Source organism: Panicum hallii, chromosome 5, assembly GCF_002211085.1.
Source record: "Panicum hallii strain FIL2 chromosome 5, PHallii_v3.1, whole genome shotgun sequence".
NCBI lineage: Eukaryota > Viridiplantae > Streptophyta > Magnoliopsida > Poales > Poaceae > Panicum > Panicum hallii.
The window spans coordinates 54,722,293-54,736,745 of NC_038046.1; the positions used below are offsets into that span (position 1 = coordinate 54,722,293).

A 14,453-nucleotide genomic window follows, 5' to 3' on the forward strand; every position below is an offset into this window, starting at 1 on the left:
CGTAGTTGGTACAAACGACTAGAAGCTATGACAGTGACTGGACTAAGCTACTACAAACGACTAGAAGCTATGACAGTGACTGGACTAAGCTAGCCAATACGACCATGGTGTTGTGATCAAAAGCATACTCGATCAGTCACTGTGCGGTGATTATGGTTCAGACTTCAGTCGTATCAACTCCGTGGTCAAGACTTGCCCTTCGGGCACTCCACTGCTCAATGATCAGCCAGCCAACAAGTACTTCATATCCACCTCATTCCTACCTCCTTGTGTGCATCTCCGAACTCTTATCTCCACGATTTTATCACCTCTGCTCCGATGTCCTCCATCAGCTTGCTCTTGCTGTGCATGACTCTTTCACAGATAGCAGCAGCCGTCGAAACAGTTGATCAAGGGGCTAACTGCTCTCCCAAGACATGCGGCAACCTGACTATCGCAGACCCATTCGGATTCGTCCCGGAGCAGGCAGCCGATACAAAATGCGGCCGACTGGGCTTCGAGGTCCATTGCAACAACAGCATCCCATACCTCGGGTACTACCGTCGTAACTACCGGTTCCGGATTCTCGACATCTTCTATGACAACAGCTCCTTGCTTGTCGCCGATATCCACAAGCTTGCAGATTTCAGCGCATCCGACTCAAAGGGCTGCCATGTTCTGACTGCTAACACCTCCTCCAAAGTTGGCCTTCCATTCTCGATCAGCCCTGTCAATCTGAACCTCATCTTCTACAACTGCACCAAGATACCGGAGGCGGATAGGGGGCTTGTGGAGACGAAATGCAGCAGCAGCTTGTTTGTTCGTGTTGCAGTTGGGGGGCATTACAATGACTCGAGCAGCTATACGCAGTACTCAGTGGATGGCTGTAGCACTACTCTTGTGCCAGTGCTGGGGACATTCGGCAAGGTGAACGCAAGGAACTATGAGCAACTCATCAGCGATGGCTTCCTCTTGACGTGGCAGCTGCCGTCTGGTAAGTTCATTTCTGAAATTATTAAAATCAAATCAATTAATGGGGATAGAAGCAGAGTCTCTGATATACAAAAGTTCAGATTCTTCTACTGCATTTGAAATATAAAAAACTGCTTTCATGCCTTATTGTGACATATTAAGTTATGCTTGCCTACTTATTAATGTTAAGGAACTTACAGAACAGTAGAATTATACTTCTATGTTCTATCATCTTACGTTAGCTAATTTATATTAAAACACACCAGATAAAGGACGAAATTAAAAACATCAATGACAATGGAATTTCCGGAATTTGCAAGATTGAGAGTTCACATGCCAACTAAAGGGAGTCAAGGCCTTGTAATCAGCACATTTTGATTTCACACTCAGTCTGGTAGAAAACAGCAGAAAATACTACAGTGTTTTTAACTAATCACAGAATATTCTTAAAAAATTACAAGCAGGCGGTATTGTTAAAAACACCTCAGTTTGGTCGTGGCATTTTTGTAATTAATGTACATGTAAAGATCTTGCAACAGGTAACGCACTGCATTAGTAAAGAAAACTTTAATATAAATTTAGAGAAAAAATGGAAAATCAATTTTAGAAAGTAAATGTTGTCCATCAAAAAAGGAAAATATTGAGAAAATTAGACGCTACCATGATGTCACAGCGAAGCACAGTAGGTCAGTCTAAATCCACCATCTCTGATCACATCGCGCCTGTTTTCTACATTCCTCCAATAACACTATGATTGTCATTCTTGGATATTTTCCTTTTACCATTGTATTTGAGATTTTGTTAAAAAGTCAGTATTTCTTGCAGATGGGAGGCGCAACATCAAACTAATTTTAATAGGTATGTTTTGCCTGTTGAGCTATACATGCATGTACTATCCAAAGTGGCAGCGGGGAGCTCTTATGTTATACAGAATAGGATCAACTTGCTACAAGTGTATTTCCATTGAAGGTTTTTATTCTTTCTTTTGAAATTATAGGTTCCCTCTCAGCTGCAGCTGGCGTGTTTTTCACATGTCTTCTTTGGATCATATACCGTCGGAAACAAAAACTCAACCTGTTCATTCTCCAAAAGCATGTTCAGAATAAATCAAACACGGAAGAGATACTAAGGAGATATCAATCACTAACCCCGAAGAGGTACAGATACTCAGATCTGAAGAAAGCAACAAGATGTTTCAAGGAAAAATTAGGAGAGGGTGGCTATGGTACAGTATTCAAGGGTAGTCTACCAGACGGCCGTATGGTTGCTGTGAAACTCTTAAAAGGATCCAAAGGCAATGGAGAGGAATTCCTAAATGAAGTCACTAGTATTGGTAGGACTTCTCATGTTAATATTGCCAGTTTACTTGGTTTTTGTTTACAGGGATCTAAGAGGGCCCTTGTTTATGAGTACATGGCCAATGGCTCTTTAGAGAAGTACATTTATTCAGAGAGTTTAAAGTCAGAACTTGGATGGGAACAATTAAGGAAAATAGCTATTGGCATCGCACGAGGTCTGGAGTATTTGCATCAGGGCTGTAGCACCCGCATCATCCATTTTGATATTAAGCCCCACAACATCCTTCTTGATGAAAACTTCTGTCCCAAAATAGCTGATTTTGGATTGGCAAAACTGTGTCACCTCAAGGATAGTGCTCTCTCGATGGTTGATGCAAGAGGCACCATTGGTTTCATTGCTCCTGAAGTGCTTTATAGAGGGTTTGGAGTTGTGTCAACTAAGTCAGACGTTTACAGCTACGGGATGATGATACTACAAATGGTGAGAGGAAGAACAAACGCTAAAGAAAATACTGAGAATTCTAGTGAAGCGTATTTTACAAACTGGATTTATGACTGCTTAGTGAAAGATTTGCAAAGCCATGAAGTCACATGCGACCTGGAAGAGACTGCAAAGCAGATGGCTGTAGTCGGCTTATGGTGCATACAAATGGCCCCAGGAAATCGTCCTTCCATGAGCACAGTCACAGAAATGCTGGAGAAGAACATCGGCGAATTGGAAATTCCACCCAAGCCATTCCTTTCCTGCCCCTCACTCCAATCACATTTCTCATCTTAACCAAGATATTTCCCATTGGAATCCTCATTTTTGTGGTTCATAATGTCAGTTAAAAGCAAAATGATGAAAATGTGTTATTGTAGCACCTTTGAATTATGGCTATGTTCTTTCTATAGATGAATAACACACATACAGAAAGGCAGTGACTCAGTGTGTGGGCTAAATCCTAGTTTTCACATTCTTGTCTGATTAACAGCTTTTTCCATTTTCCATCACCCAAGCACCACTATCCGCGCAGAGGCAGCACACCATCCACATACAGTGTGATAACTAGCAAAACCACAACAATGGGTAAATCTACGGTACAATCAGAGAGCACGTTACCTACTTGGTTCCTTGGCGGTCTCCGGCCCCCGCTGATGAACCAGCTACGAAGAAAGCAGCAAGCACCCCGCACGTACCTCCATTGCTGACAGGCCAAGGGTTGCGCTGCCCCATCCATGATCCGTCCCCTCTGCATCCCTGACCATCGGCTTCAAGTCGACGGTGGAACGGGGAAGGATCCGGATTTGCGGCTGCTCAACGATTTCCGGACGGCAAACTAGCAAAAAATCTCGTGGTGAGAGTTACTGCCGCAGCTCCGGCGAGCCGCAGCCGACGACGGCGAGACCGGAAACTGCTGCAGCAGACGCGATAGTAGACGGCTAGACGCCGTTCTGCGGTTCTGCCGCCGTCGTCGGGGCAGAACCCGAACTCACCACTTACGGGCTTTCAAAGCCCACCAAACATGAGTGAGAAAGTGGTCAGGCCCATGGCCGTAACAAGCAGAAAGTGCCGCCGAGTGGCCCGACGACTATCCTCATCTCAGAGCGCGCGGTCGGAGGCCCATGAACCCACCTAGCACGAAATAACGTGCGAGCAGCCCATTACGCGCTCTGTCTTCGACGGCCCAATCACAACTGCCGCTGCATTTTTCTCTTCCTTTGAAACTGCTCGTGGAGTCAGGATAGAAGGTTCAGTGCGTTCCTCTCAAAAAACAAAAAACAGGAAGAAGAAGAAGAAGGTTCAGTGCGCGCTCACCTACCAAACTGCTGGCGCGAGCATCACGTCGGCGTGCGCTTTCTGCACCAGTCGCACTCGGAGCATGCGCAGCGCAGCATCTAGGCACCTTGCCAATAAGCCGACGGCAAAGCCAAATCAAGTTCACACGTTCACCTGAAAAGGTCCAGGTCAGAGACGATCAGACGACCGTGCGAGCTAATACGAAAATTATTTTTCAACCCCAAAGCTCAAACAAGTCAAACCGGCGGCCCCTGTTCTTGTACAAAGTACACGCACCCTTCCTCCTCGCCGATCGCCACGGCCACCAACCACAAACCATCATTCATTGCTACCAGATCGCCGCCATGGCCGTGCGTGCCCGACCGCTGCTCCTCTCCGCCGTAGCAACATTTCTAGTAGCACTGCTGCACGCGGCGGCGGCGGCGGCCGCGACGAGCTGCGCGCCGAGGGCGTGCGGCAACCTGACCATCGCCTACCCGTTCTGGCTCCCGGACCAGGCTTCCCCCTCCTCGGCGCCGTGCGGCCCGGCAGCGTTCCAGGTCGACTGCCGCGGCGGGCAGGCCTCGCTGGCGCGCTCCTTCCGCGGCGCGTACAAGATCCTCCGCGTCTCCTACGGCAACCGCACGCTCGTGGTCGCCAACGACAACGTCCAGACCGACGCCAGCGGCTGCCCCGTGCCGCGCATCGACGTCTCCGCCAGCCTCAGCCTCGCGCCGTTCACGGCCAGCAGCACCAACGCGCAGCTCGTCTTCCTCTTCAACTCCAACTGCAACGCCGCCGCCGGCGCGCCGCCGCCCGGGTTCGTCAACGTGACGTGCCCCGGTACGCAGGCCCTGGTGCGGCTCGACCCGAGGTACAACACCTCCGCCGCGAGGGCGGTCGCCGGGGACTGCGACTACTCGGTCGTGCCCGTGCTGCCGGGCTCCCCCGGCGCGACCGCGGCGGACTACCCCAAGCTGCTGAGGGGCGGGTACCAGCTGGAGTGGCGGGCGTCGCCCGGGGACTGCGCGGCGTGCAATGCCAGCGGCGGAAGGTGCGGGTACGACGCCAACGCCGACGCGTTCGCCTGCATTTGCTCCGACGGCTCGTCACGGCCGACAAGATGCGGTACGTGTATATACACCTATGTTACTGAACTTAATTTTATATATGCTTCTTCTTCTTCAGATTAACGGTACCGCGATCTAAAATTTCAAATGCTATAGTGCTCGTTCCGATTACATTCTGATTGCTTCCATAGCAAGGGCCTGTTTGGAACTTCCCGATTAAACTTTGGTCACTGTTACATCGGATGTTTGGACAGTACTAAATATAGACTAATTATAAAACTAACTACACAATGAAGGCTAATTTACAAGAAAAATCTATTAAGCCTAATTAGTCCATGATTTGATAATGTTGTGCCACACACTATAAAAAATGATTTATAGCAACGCCCCGTTTTTTCTAGAGACGGGTCAAAAGGTATACTACAAATGGAGCAGGGATAATATAACATCCGACCCGTCCTAAGAAAAGCATTTTTAGGGGGGTTATGCCATCACTCGTCCCTAAAAATAGGCATCATTTTCAGGAGCGGGTCATGGCATCAACCGCACCTAAAAATAGCATTTATAGGGGCGGGTGACGCCACCACCCGCCCCTGAAAATAGTGGCATTTCTAGAGGCGAGTGATGGCATGACCCGTCCCTAGAAAATGGCTCAACGCAAAACAAATCATACCAAAATTGTACGGCATGGACCAAAATTTTTCATATGATCTCGGATGAAGTCAAACTTTATACCAAAATTGTAGAGAATAACTAGATCTAAAACTTAGTTGATAACTTTTTTATTTAAGATTATTTAATTATCCAAAAAAGTATTATGAATCTACGTATGGCTATGACTATATAGTATTTCATACAACTCAAGTCATACTTTATGGTTTCAACAATCTTAATCTTTATATATATTAAAATATATTTAGCATATTTTTTATCTATAGTTCACAATAACCATAGCGTAGAAGTTTTATTTTTTTATTTGTTTTGCTATATGTAAAGATTTAAATGAATTTTTGAAATAAAATGAAAAAATATTTTTAGAGGCGGGTGGTGGTGTCACCCGCCCCTAGAAACGATTTATAGGGGCCGGTAATGATGTCCCCGCCCCTACAAATTAATTTTAGAATTAATATAAAATAATAACATACCCCATAAAGTCATAAGTGATTGTGCAGTGTGGTGGAGAGGAAGGTAAGTGTGAGGCCTGAGGTATGCAGTTTGAACCCTGTGTGATGCAAATGTGTATATTTTGTCAAAAAAATTGTAATTTGATAGCAAGAGGCTTGTGGTGGTGACTGGTTGGCTGCAATATTATTTTTTATTTTGTTGTTTTCAGTTTCTTTATTTCTTATTTTCTGGAAATCGATCTGTGGGTCATGCCGTGACCCACCCCTACGAAATCGCAAATCGATTTCTAAGGGTCGCGACAGGGCGGGTCACGCCGTGACCCGACCCTAGAAATCATTTTTAGGGACGGGCGCGTTACTGCTCCTAAAAATCATAATTTTAACTACGAGAAGTAGGGGTGGGTACCGCATCCGCCCCTAAAAATACGTTTTTACCCTCCCCTAAAAATATTTTTCGTAGTAGTGACAGTAAACATGTGATAATGATGAAGATGGAGACTTAATAGATTCGTCTTGTGAATTAGCCTTCATTTTTAGCCTTTACTTATGCAATTATTAGTCTATATTTAATACTTCTAATTAGTGTCCAAACAAACCACGCGACTAAAATTTAGCCACACGGATCTATACGGGATCTAATAGAAACTCCAAATGCTGTGACTTTACCACTGGAAAGAAATAATGTTCAGTCACTTTCGGTGTTTACGTCTGTACTTTTACCTTTAGCACGAGGTAATTCAGATGACTACCAATAGTAGTCCTCCTCTAAAACGAGTACCAATAGCATTGACTTGTTTAGTACTACTTCCTCCTAGCCAAAGGTCAACATTTCTCTCGCTGGCATGATCTCATCGCATCGACTAGTTCTACCCCAATTCAGAATGGATCGGCTATGGTCCTCCTAGGCTCCTACTCACGAAAAAACTAATCAGAGCCAACCGCCGGAAGCATCGGCCGTGGTCCTCCTCTCGCCGTCGCCGACGTCGACGGTGCAGCGGCGAATTAAAGCCGCAAGCAAAGAACTGGCTGCGAAATGTGGATCCTCACCTTCTTATCCTTGACTTTCTCCAAAGCACAATGGGTGAGAACAAAGATCCAACTAGCTACGTGTCCCCGGAGAGATGCCTTTTTTCCGTTTGATTGGTAGCCGTTTTCAGCATGCGTTCATCGTGTGGATTGGACGAGGCACGCGGCAGCAGTCGTGGCCTTTGAACTGATTTCCTGTTCATCTACGCGTCGTCTCTGCAAGCCAGACCCGCGTTAGTTTGCCTTCGTGTGTTGCTATTTTTTGGAGTGCTGGTTGAAGATTAGGAGTCCAGAAGCGTACTAGTCGCACCAACTGCGCGGCAGTTGCGAAACGAAATCAATGAGGCAAGTGGAGATTGTCATTTGTTCATCCAGTTGCATCCAGTCTCTGTCAGATATATTGCTTGGATTCTTCAGTAACTAGTCAGAGAAATGCTTCGATCAGTTGCTTGATTGATAACACAATTGTCACTTGTCCACCATCCCATGGATTATTCTGAGCATACACAATGTATCCGTTTCATATTTAACTAGCATCTGTCAGGTCTTACTTGGATTCTTCAGTAAACTAGTCAGACGGTTGCTGTTTTGGAGTGTTAGTTGGGTACTAGGAGTCCAGATGCATATTAGTCGTACCAACTGTGTACCACGAAATCAGTGACGCAAGTTTGCTTATCTCATTGCATGCGGAGTACACCAACTGTATCACCATCGTGTGTAACTATAGTTTGTTAGGTAGCGCTTGGATTCTTCAGTAATTAGTCAGAGAAACGCTGAGCTCATTTGCTTGATTGATGATAATGTCCATTGACTGAAACTAAAATCAAATGGCTTTTGTCCTCGCAGATGCAAAGAAGTCCGGCAAGAAGGTCATTCTGATAGGTATGCATATTCAATATGTTTCGCATGTTTCAGTCTTTCAGATACACGTCACGATCAGTTCAAGAAAAATGCTACAAAGTCGTGATTACCGCATTGTTACAAACTGCCGCGCAGTTCTACTCGATGATGCGTACCATCTCGTGTTCAATTTTCAGTATCCTTGTCGATCACATTCGGCCTGCTGTTGGCATTCCTCACCATCATCCTCAAGTTTCGTCGACGAATCCGCAGCTTCAGTTTACCCAGCATCATGGACAGACGCGGCAGTAGCGACACTGCAAACGTCGAAAAGCTACTGCAAAAGTACGGAGACCTCGCGCCCAAGAGGTACAGGTACTCGGAGCTCAAGAAGATAACCGAATCCTTCAAGCACAAGCTCGGCGAGGGCGGCTACGGCGTGGTGTTCAGCGGCGTCCTGAGCGCCTCCCGCGGCAACCGCGAACGCGAGGTCGCCGTCAAGGTCCTGCACCACTCCCGACCCAACGGCGAGGAGTTCCTGAACGAGGTGGTCAGCATCGGCCGGACGTCGCACGTCAACATCGTCACCCTCCTCGGGTTCTGCCTCGAGGGCTCCAAGCGCGCGCTGGTCTACGAGTACATGCCCAACGGTTCGCTCGACAGGTACATCTTCTCCGACGACCCCGGCGCGGCGCTGGGGTGGGAGACGCTGCACGAGGTCGCTGCCGGCATCGCGCGCGGGCTCGAGTACCTGCACGAGGGGTGCAACACGCGGATCATCCACTTCGACATCAAGCCCCAGAACGTGCTCCTGGACGCGGACTTCCGCCCCAAGATCGCCGACTTCGGGATGGCGAAGCTGTGCAGCCCCCAGGAGAGCATCCTGTCGATGGCGGACGCGCGGGGCACCATCGGGTTCATCGCGCCGGAGGTCTTCTCCCGGGGGTTCGGGGTGATCTCCACCAAGTCCGACGTGTACAGCTACGGGATGCTGCTGCTGGAGATGGTCGCCGGGAGGAGCAACGTCAAGGCCTACGCCGAGAAGTCGAGCGGCGACCTCTTCTTCCCGCTCTGGATCTACGACCACCTGCTCCAGGACGGCGGCCTCCTCCAGGACCGCGGCGCGGGAGCCGCTGATGACGAGGAGATCGCGAGGAAGATGGCGCTGATCGGGCTCTGGTGCATCCAGACCGTGCCGGCGAGCAGGCCGTCGATGAGCAGGGTGCTGGAGATGCTGGAGAGGAGCATCCACGAGCTGGCGATGCCGCCGCGACCGTACCACGTTTCTCCGTCCAACTCCCCGTCGCCATCGCACCCGTCGAGCTACCCGTCTTCTACCTCGGGTTTCACCCTGCGGTGCGTTTGTTTGCCGCGGACTCTACTTTATTAATTTGTGCAATGCCGATTGCTAGTTCCGTGTGATCACTGACGGGATTATACTGATTTTTTTTCAGTAGCTCAAGAGTTCATACACCGGAGAGCACAGCGTAACAAAAGGATTGGAGTTCGTACACCAGTGCTAGATACCTGAGAGACAAGACATAGCAAGAAGCAAAGATAGATTGGTCACACATGGTTTCGTGCAGTTTGGGTAGAGGGACAAATACGAGGATGGACACGATGTAACAGCAATGTAGTGTGCAGTTCAGTGATTGTAGTTAGGGTAGATACTGTGGTCCTTCAATGCAAGCAATAGAAGTGATGATTGGTTCAGGAAGAAACAGGCCCAACAACGAGGGGCTGTAGAGTTTCCAATTCAAAACACTTCGGCCCAAAAAGCCCAAAACCTGCAAACTCGCTCACGCGAGCCAAGCACAACATTTTTTTTTCTACGACAAATCTTGTATTCTATTAGAGAAGCCCCAAAATTCTCAAAAGAGTTGGTCCAATCATTCGTGATTCGTACAATGACAAACTATCCAATGTCTAATCATGCATTAGCTTATTGGCAACGCCACATGAATTAGGCTCTTCTGCCACATGAAAGCCACCCCATGTGCCTTTTCATTTTACAAACTAATCTATCGAGTAGTGGAGTCATATTCAAGTCCAAGGGCAACCGCCCAGTGCATTCTGTGATCAGAAATCGAGGTGGCGAGGAGGATCCTGACAAAAGTGCGGAGCGCTGGCCAGTGGGCCCGGCGTCCGGTTGCCCGCGTAAATTAAAAGCCCACGGACTCACGGAGCACGCCGCCCCCGGCCTGCTCCCCCGCCCAGATTCAGGCCGGTCCAATCCCTCCCGCCCGCGCTGCCAACCCCATCCGCGCCGTCCACGTACCCGCCTTGACACGCGTCGCCATCCCGCTACCTCGGCGGGTTAATTTTTTTCCGCTCCGGCTCCAGCGCATGCGCGCCACTTTTGGAAGCCACTGGCCTTATTAATAGCGAGGATTAGCTGTTTCAGCTCGTAATCGAACTAGGATTAGCTGTTTCAGCGCGTAATTGAACTGATCGGAAACCACCCTCGTAACTCCCTCCCACCGTCGCCAGGAGGAGAAGAATCCACTTCAAAGGCTCGATTCACACACGGCAGCAGAGGATACCGGAGATGGCTGCGAGTTGTGGCCGAAGGTTCGCCGGCGGCGATGCGCCGGCGAGATGCTGTAACCTGGAGAGATTCCTCGAGGCCACTACGCCTGTGGTTACGCCCAGCTGCTCCTCCAAGGTAATGGCAGATACACCTCTTCATTTTTCTTTTTGTTTCTGTGCTTGATTCAACGATGCACTGCTAGAACCACAAAAGGAACAATTGCGATTAGTTGCCTTACAGTATTATTACAGGGACTTTTGACTCCAGTTTCAGTTGTGCAGAAGCTTTTATGTTAAGATTATTCTTCTGGCTGTGATTGTGTTCATATGTTCATTCAATTTCTGTAAAAACAAAGAATGAACAAACTGGTTTACAAGTTCAGAGTTTGGCTGCCTGTTAGAATGGCCCTTTCAATACAGAGAAGATGCGGTTCAGTTGCAGTCCCTACAGTAGCATTTCAGATGTTCCTCACCTGCTTCTGTTCTGCATTACATTCAGATTGATCTGCAGCGCAGAACTGAAGTCTGGTTGTCTTTGCAGGAGGGCATGAAGGGCTGGAGTCAATCGGATGAAGATGATTCGTTGCCGTTCTTCACTCTGGGAGACCTCTGGGACGCATTCAGGGAGTGCAGCGCGTACGGCACCGCTGTACCTCTTGTTCTGAACGGTTGCAGCGATGGCGTTGTTCAGTACTACGTCCCCTACCTATCTGCAATCCAGCTTTACGGCGGATTCAGGAGGCACGTCGGCCCTTCCAGGTAATACACGATTATCCTTCTGAAGTCACCATGTTTCTTCGTGATGAACATCTCGCAATTCCCGTTGCGCATTACAAGTGTTCTGAAGAACAATGCTACCAATTGCTTCGTGAGAACACTTGTTAGCTGCAAGCTGAAGCAATCGGTAGCATTGCTCTTACATTAAGTTCAGCGAATGTAGATTAATGTTACTGAAAACTCGCTTGGGACCAACACGACAAGTGCTGTATAAGTACATTTGGCAGCACGCGGCTTCAGAAAACATGTTGTTCCTCCGAAAAGGGAGCAAGAACATACAGTGTTGCAGTAGTTTTTATCTGCTTGAGTGACCAATGTTTCAAGAAAAGGGAGCAAAAAGACAAGCCAGTCTTGAAGGCTCATCTACCGAGTAAAATAGTGACTTCTGAACATTGACCTAGATATTGAGCAAATAGTACGCGTTAGCTAATTTATCAAAACTTTGTCGTGAATCCTCATTTTAGCAGTAAAGTAGAGCTGTCTTCAGAATCAATTTGGGCTGCTCAAACGTAGAGGTTCGGTTTTCTGAATGTGTCAGCATAGAACTCAGGAAACTTCTTTGGCGCATATCGGTTATCTTCGGTAGCAAAACCTAGGACACCTATAGTACTACTACATCATGATAGGTACAAACCGTATGCAAAGAACGGCCAAGAACGGTGCCCCTTTTGTGGTCACGGGGTCATGGTATCCAACTAACCCTACTGATTGATTGTTGCTGAAACTGATGTCCAACGCAGGACGGGTGCAGAGGAGAGCGACAGCGACACGGAGCATGAGACAAGCTCCAGCGCGAAGGCGTCCTCGGTGCAGGAAACCAGCGAGAGCTCCAGCGGCAGCGAAGCTTCCAGCGACGAATGCGAGTCCGGAAGCTGCCACGAGCAGCTCCTCTTCGAGTTTCTCGAGTCCGAGCCTCCCTACCAGCGCGAGCCGTTGGCTGACAAGGCATGTCCGACAGAGACACTCGCCAGCCTTGCCATCATGATTCTTGCTTGTCTGAATGTCTGACGAAGCACACTTCTGGCTCGGTGCAGATTTGCAGCCTCGCGAAGCGGTTTCCAGAGCTGCAGACCCTCAGGAGCTGCGATCTCTCGCCAGCCAGCTGGATCTCCGTTGCATGGTATGGTAGCACACACAGTGCTAGAACACTCGATACGCGTCGCCGACTCGCCGTATCTTTCTTGTTCTGGGTATGCATGGTTGCTCAGAAATCTATTTGCTGACAGAGCAACCTCTGGACACAATTTCAGGTACCCGATCTACGGGATCCCGGCGGGACCAACACAGCGCGACCTGGACGCCTGCTTCCTCACCTACTACTCCCTCTCCACGCAGTTCGCAGGTGCACTCGCGACCCTTTCAGCTTCAGCACTGACATAGTGACATGGCACCACCGATCGTCTGCACTCAGAGCAGACGCTGACGAAAATTTCCAGGAATCATCTGGTTGCCCTTGTTTTGCCCGTCGTTTTCAGGCGCCGGCCACTGCCCCAAACCGACGGGCCCCGCCACCGCACGCGCGGCGCCCGTGACGGCGATGTGGCTCCCGACGTTCGCAATGGCGTCGTACAAGCTGAAGGGCGCGGCGTGGACGCCGGGGTGGCGCGACCGGCAGCTGGCGGCGTCCCTCGCGCAGGCCGCTGACGCCTGGATCAGGCTCCTGCGCGCGGACCACCCGGATCACCGGTTCTTCGCCGCCCGGCGCGCGCCAAGCAGGAGATGGTGATTGGTTCGGTCCAGGGTTGGAGATCGACCAACTGTTCGGTCACATGCACAGTTTCAGGGGCGGAGCTGGAAACTCCCTCCAACTCGGGCTAAACCAATAGGCAAGTAAGAGACTGATTAAAATTATACCTAATAATCTTTATGCCTAAATGCCATAGTAATTTACATGGGATGAGCAAGGCCGGGCCCGTAGCTCGCCCAACACGGGCCCTCGCTCCGCCCCTGTGTACAATGCAACCAAGAACATATACTATGTGCAACCAAGAACATATACAAAGTGTTCATCCAGTCGTTGTTGTTTCAATGCTTTCTGTATCCGTGAAATTTTCAGGAGAAAGTGTATCAGAAAAATGGTAGATGTAGAGAAAATGAGAAACACCATCAGTTCGTGCAGTGTTTAATTGCGTGAAACACGTGACTAGTCCTTGCTCAAAGAAAGTGAGGAAACGTACAGAAATAGCGACGACTCCGACTTGTGCACTGGTGTTGAGGTGAGCAGACTGACGGGTAGGCGCGGCGAGGCGTCGAGGTCGAGCCGCCGAGCCATCTCGTGCGTGCTTAGTTGCATGACAGTTACAGGCCAAGTACTAGCTAGGCTGTGTGTGATGAGTGAATGAGCAGGTGCAGGCTCTCTCCGTTTGTTGAGAAATGCTGAAATGGCATCATCGGTGCGGTGCCGTGACAGCGCCCTGCAGCTGCAGATGGCCTTTCAGGCTCTCGGGCAGCCGGGTTCGCGGCTGCACAATACAGACAGCCCCAGGAGCCAGGTTCATCTGCTAGGATAGACTAGAAGACGTTCTTGGGAGCCGGCCGCCTCATGGCGTCCTGATGATGAACCTTTTTTGGTTCCAGAACTTCATTTCATTCGTTGAATAATGCTGAAACTTTTTGTCTTGTGCCAGTAACATACGGGGAGGGGGATACATTGTTGCTGAAGAGAGTTTCATTCAGCCTTGGTAAATCTAGTGTTCTTCTATTCAAAAACAAAATCCATTTTTCGTTCAGATTTCCCTCCTTGTTTTCGTTTTGAAAAACAGAGCCGAATTGGCCATGCTAATAATTACGATCAAACAGAGATAGATTCTGGTGCGAACTAAACACATTCATTTCTCTCGAGCTTTTTCATAGTGGAGTACTGGAGTGTGAATGTGTGATCCCCATTTGAAGCGTCCTAGGAGGACCTCCCCTAGATGGCAACCAGTCCAGATGCAGGCCAGATACCACCTCCTCCCCGACAAGAGCTACGTGCAGAGTGCACTAGCTGAGTCCGTCCACCGCTTTCTTGGAGTTGGAGGGAGGCGTGGCCCTAGTGATCGCGGCCTGCGAACCCTGTCGGAACCGGAACCGTCACCCA

At 49.1% G+C, this 14,453-nt stretch overlaps 2 protein-coding genes across 2 annotated transcripts; both read left to right on the top strand.

The window, feature by feature from the left end:
* The first annotated feature begins 10 nt into the window (after window positions 1-10).
* LOC112892808 lies at window positions 11-9,785 on the top strand. The gene is made up of 7 exons (XM_025959917.1): window positions 11-973; window positions 1,777-1,809; window positions 1,949-3,024; window positions 4,197-5,136; window positions 8,075-8,110; window positions 8,266-9,424; window positions 9,523-9,785. The coding sequence occupies exons 1-7, from the start codon at window positions 319-321 to the stop codon at window positions 9,557-9,559; spliced, it is 3,936 nt and encodes a 1,311-aa protein (XP_025815702.1). The 5' UTR covers window positions 11-318; the 3' UTR covers window positions 9,560-9,785.
* A 713-nt stretch (window positions 9,786-10,498) lies between these two features.
* LOC112895144 lies at window positions 10,499-13,613 on the top strand. Its single transcript, XM_025963021.1, has 6 exons — window positions 10,499-10,733; window positions 11,139-11,356; window positions 12,115-12,319; window positions 12,409-12,494; window positions 12,625-12,716; window positions 12,850-13,613. Exons 1-6 carry the CDS (start codon window positions 10,617-10,619, stop codon window positions 13,098-13,100), a joined length of 969 nt encoding a protein of 322 aa, XP_025818806.1. The 5' UTR covers window positions 10,499-10,616; the 3' UTR covers window positions 13,101-13,613.
* The last annotated feature ends 840 nt before the right edge of the window (window positions 13,614-14,453 follow it).

What these genes read in the sequence shown, in the direction of transcription:
- LOC112892808 (XM_025959917.1), top strand. Translation starts at nt 319, where the DNA reads ATGTCCTCCATCAGCTTGCTCTTGCTGTGCATGACTCTTTCACAGATA. An exon ending in GACGTGGCAGCTGCCGTCTG is followed by an intron (nt 974 to 1,776) that starts GTAAGTTCATTT and finishes TATTTCTTGCAG; the next exon opens with ATGGGAGGCGCAACATCAAA. An exon ending in CAAGAAGGTCATTCTGATAG is followed by an intron (nt 8,111 to 8,265) that starts GTATGCATATTC and finishes TTCAATTTTCAG; the next exon opens with TATCCTTGTCGATCACATTC.
- LOC112895144 (XM_025963021.1), top strand. Translation starts at nt 10,617, where the DNA reads ATGGCTGCGAGTTGTGGCCGAAGGTTCGCCGGCGGCGATGCGCCGGCG. An exon ending in CGCCCAGCTGCTCCTCCAAG is followed by an intron (nt 10,734 to 11,138) that starts GTAATGGCAGAT and finishes TTGTCTTTGCAG; the next exon opens with GAGGGCATGAAGGGCTGGAG. An exon ending in CCTCTCCACGCAGTTCGCAG is followed by an intron (nt 12,717 to 12,849) that starts GTGCACTCGCGA and finishes CGTCGTTTTCAG; the next exon opens with GCGCCGGCCACTGCCCCAAA.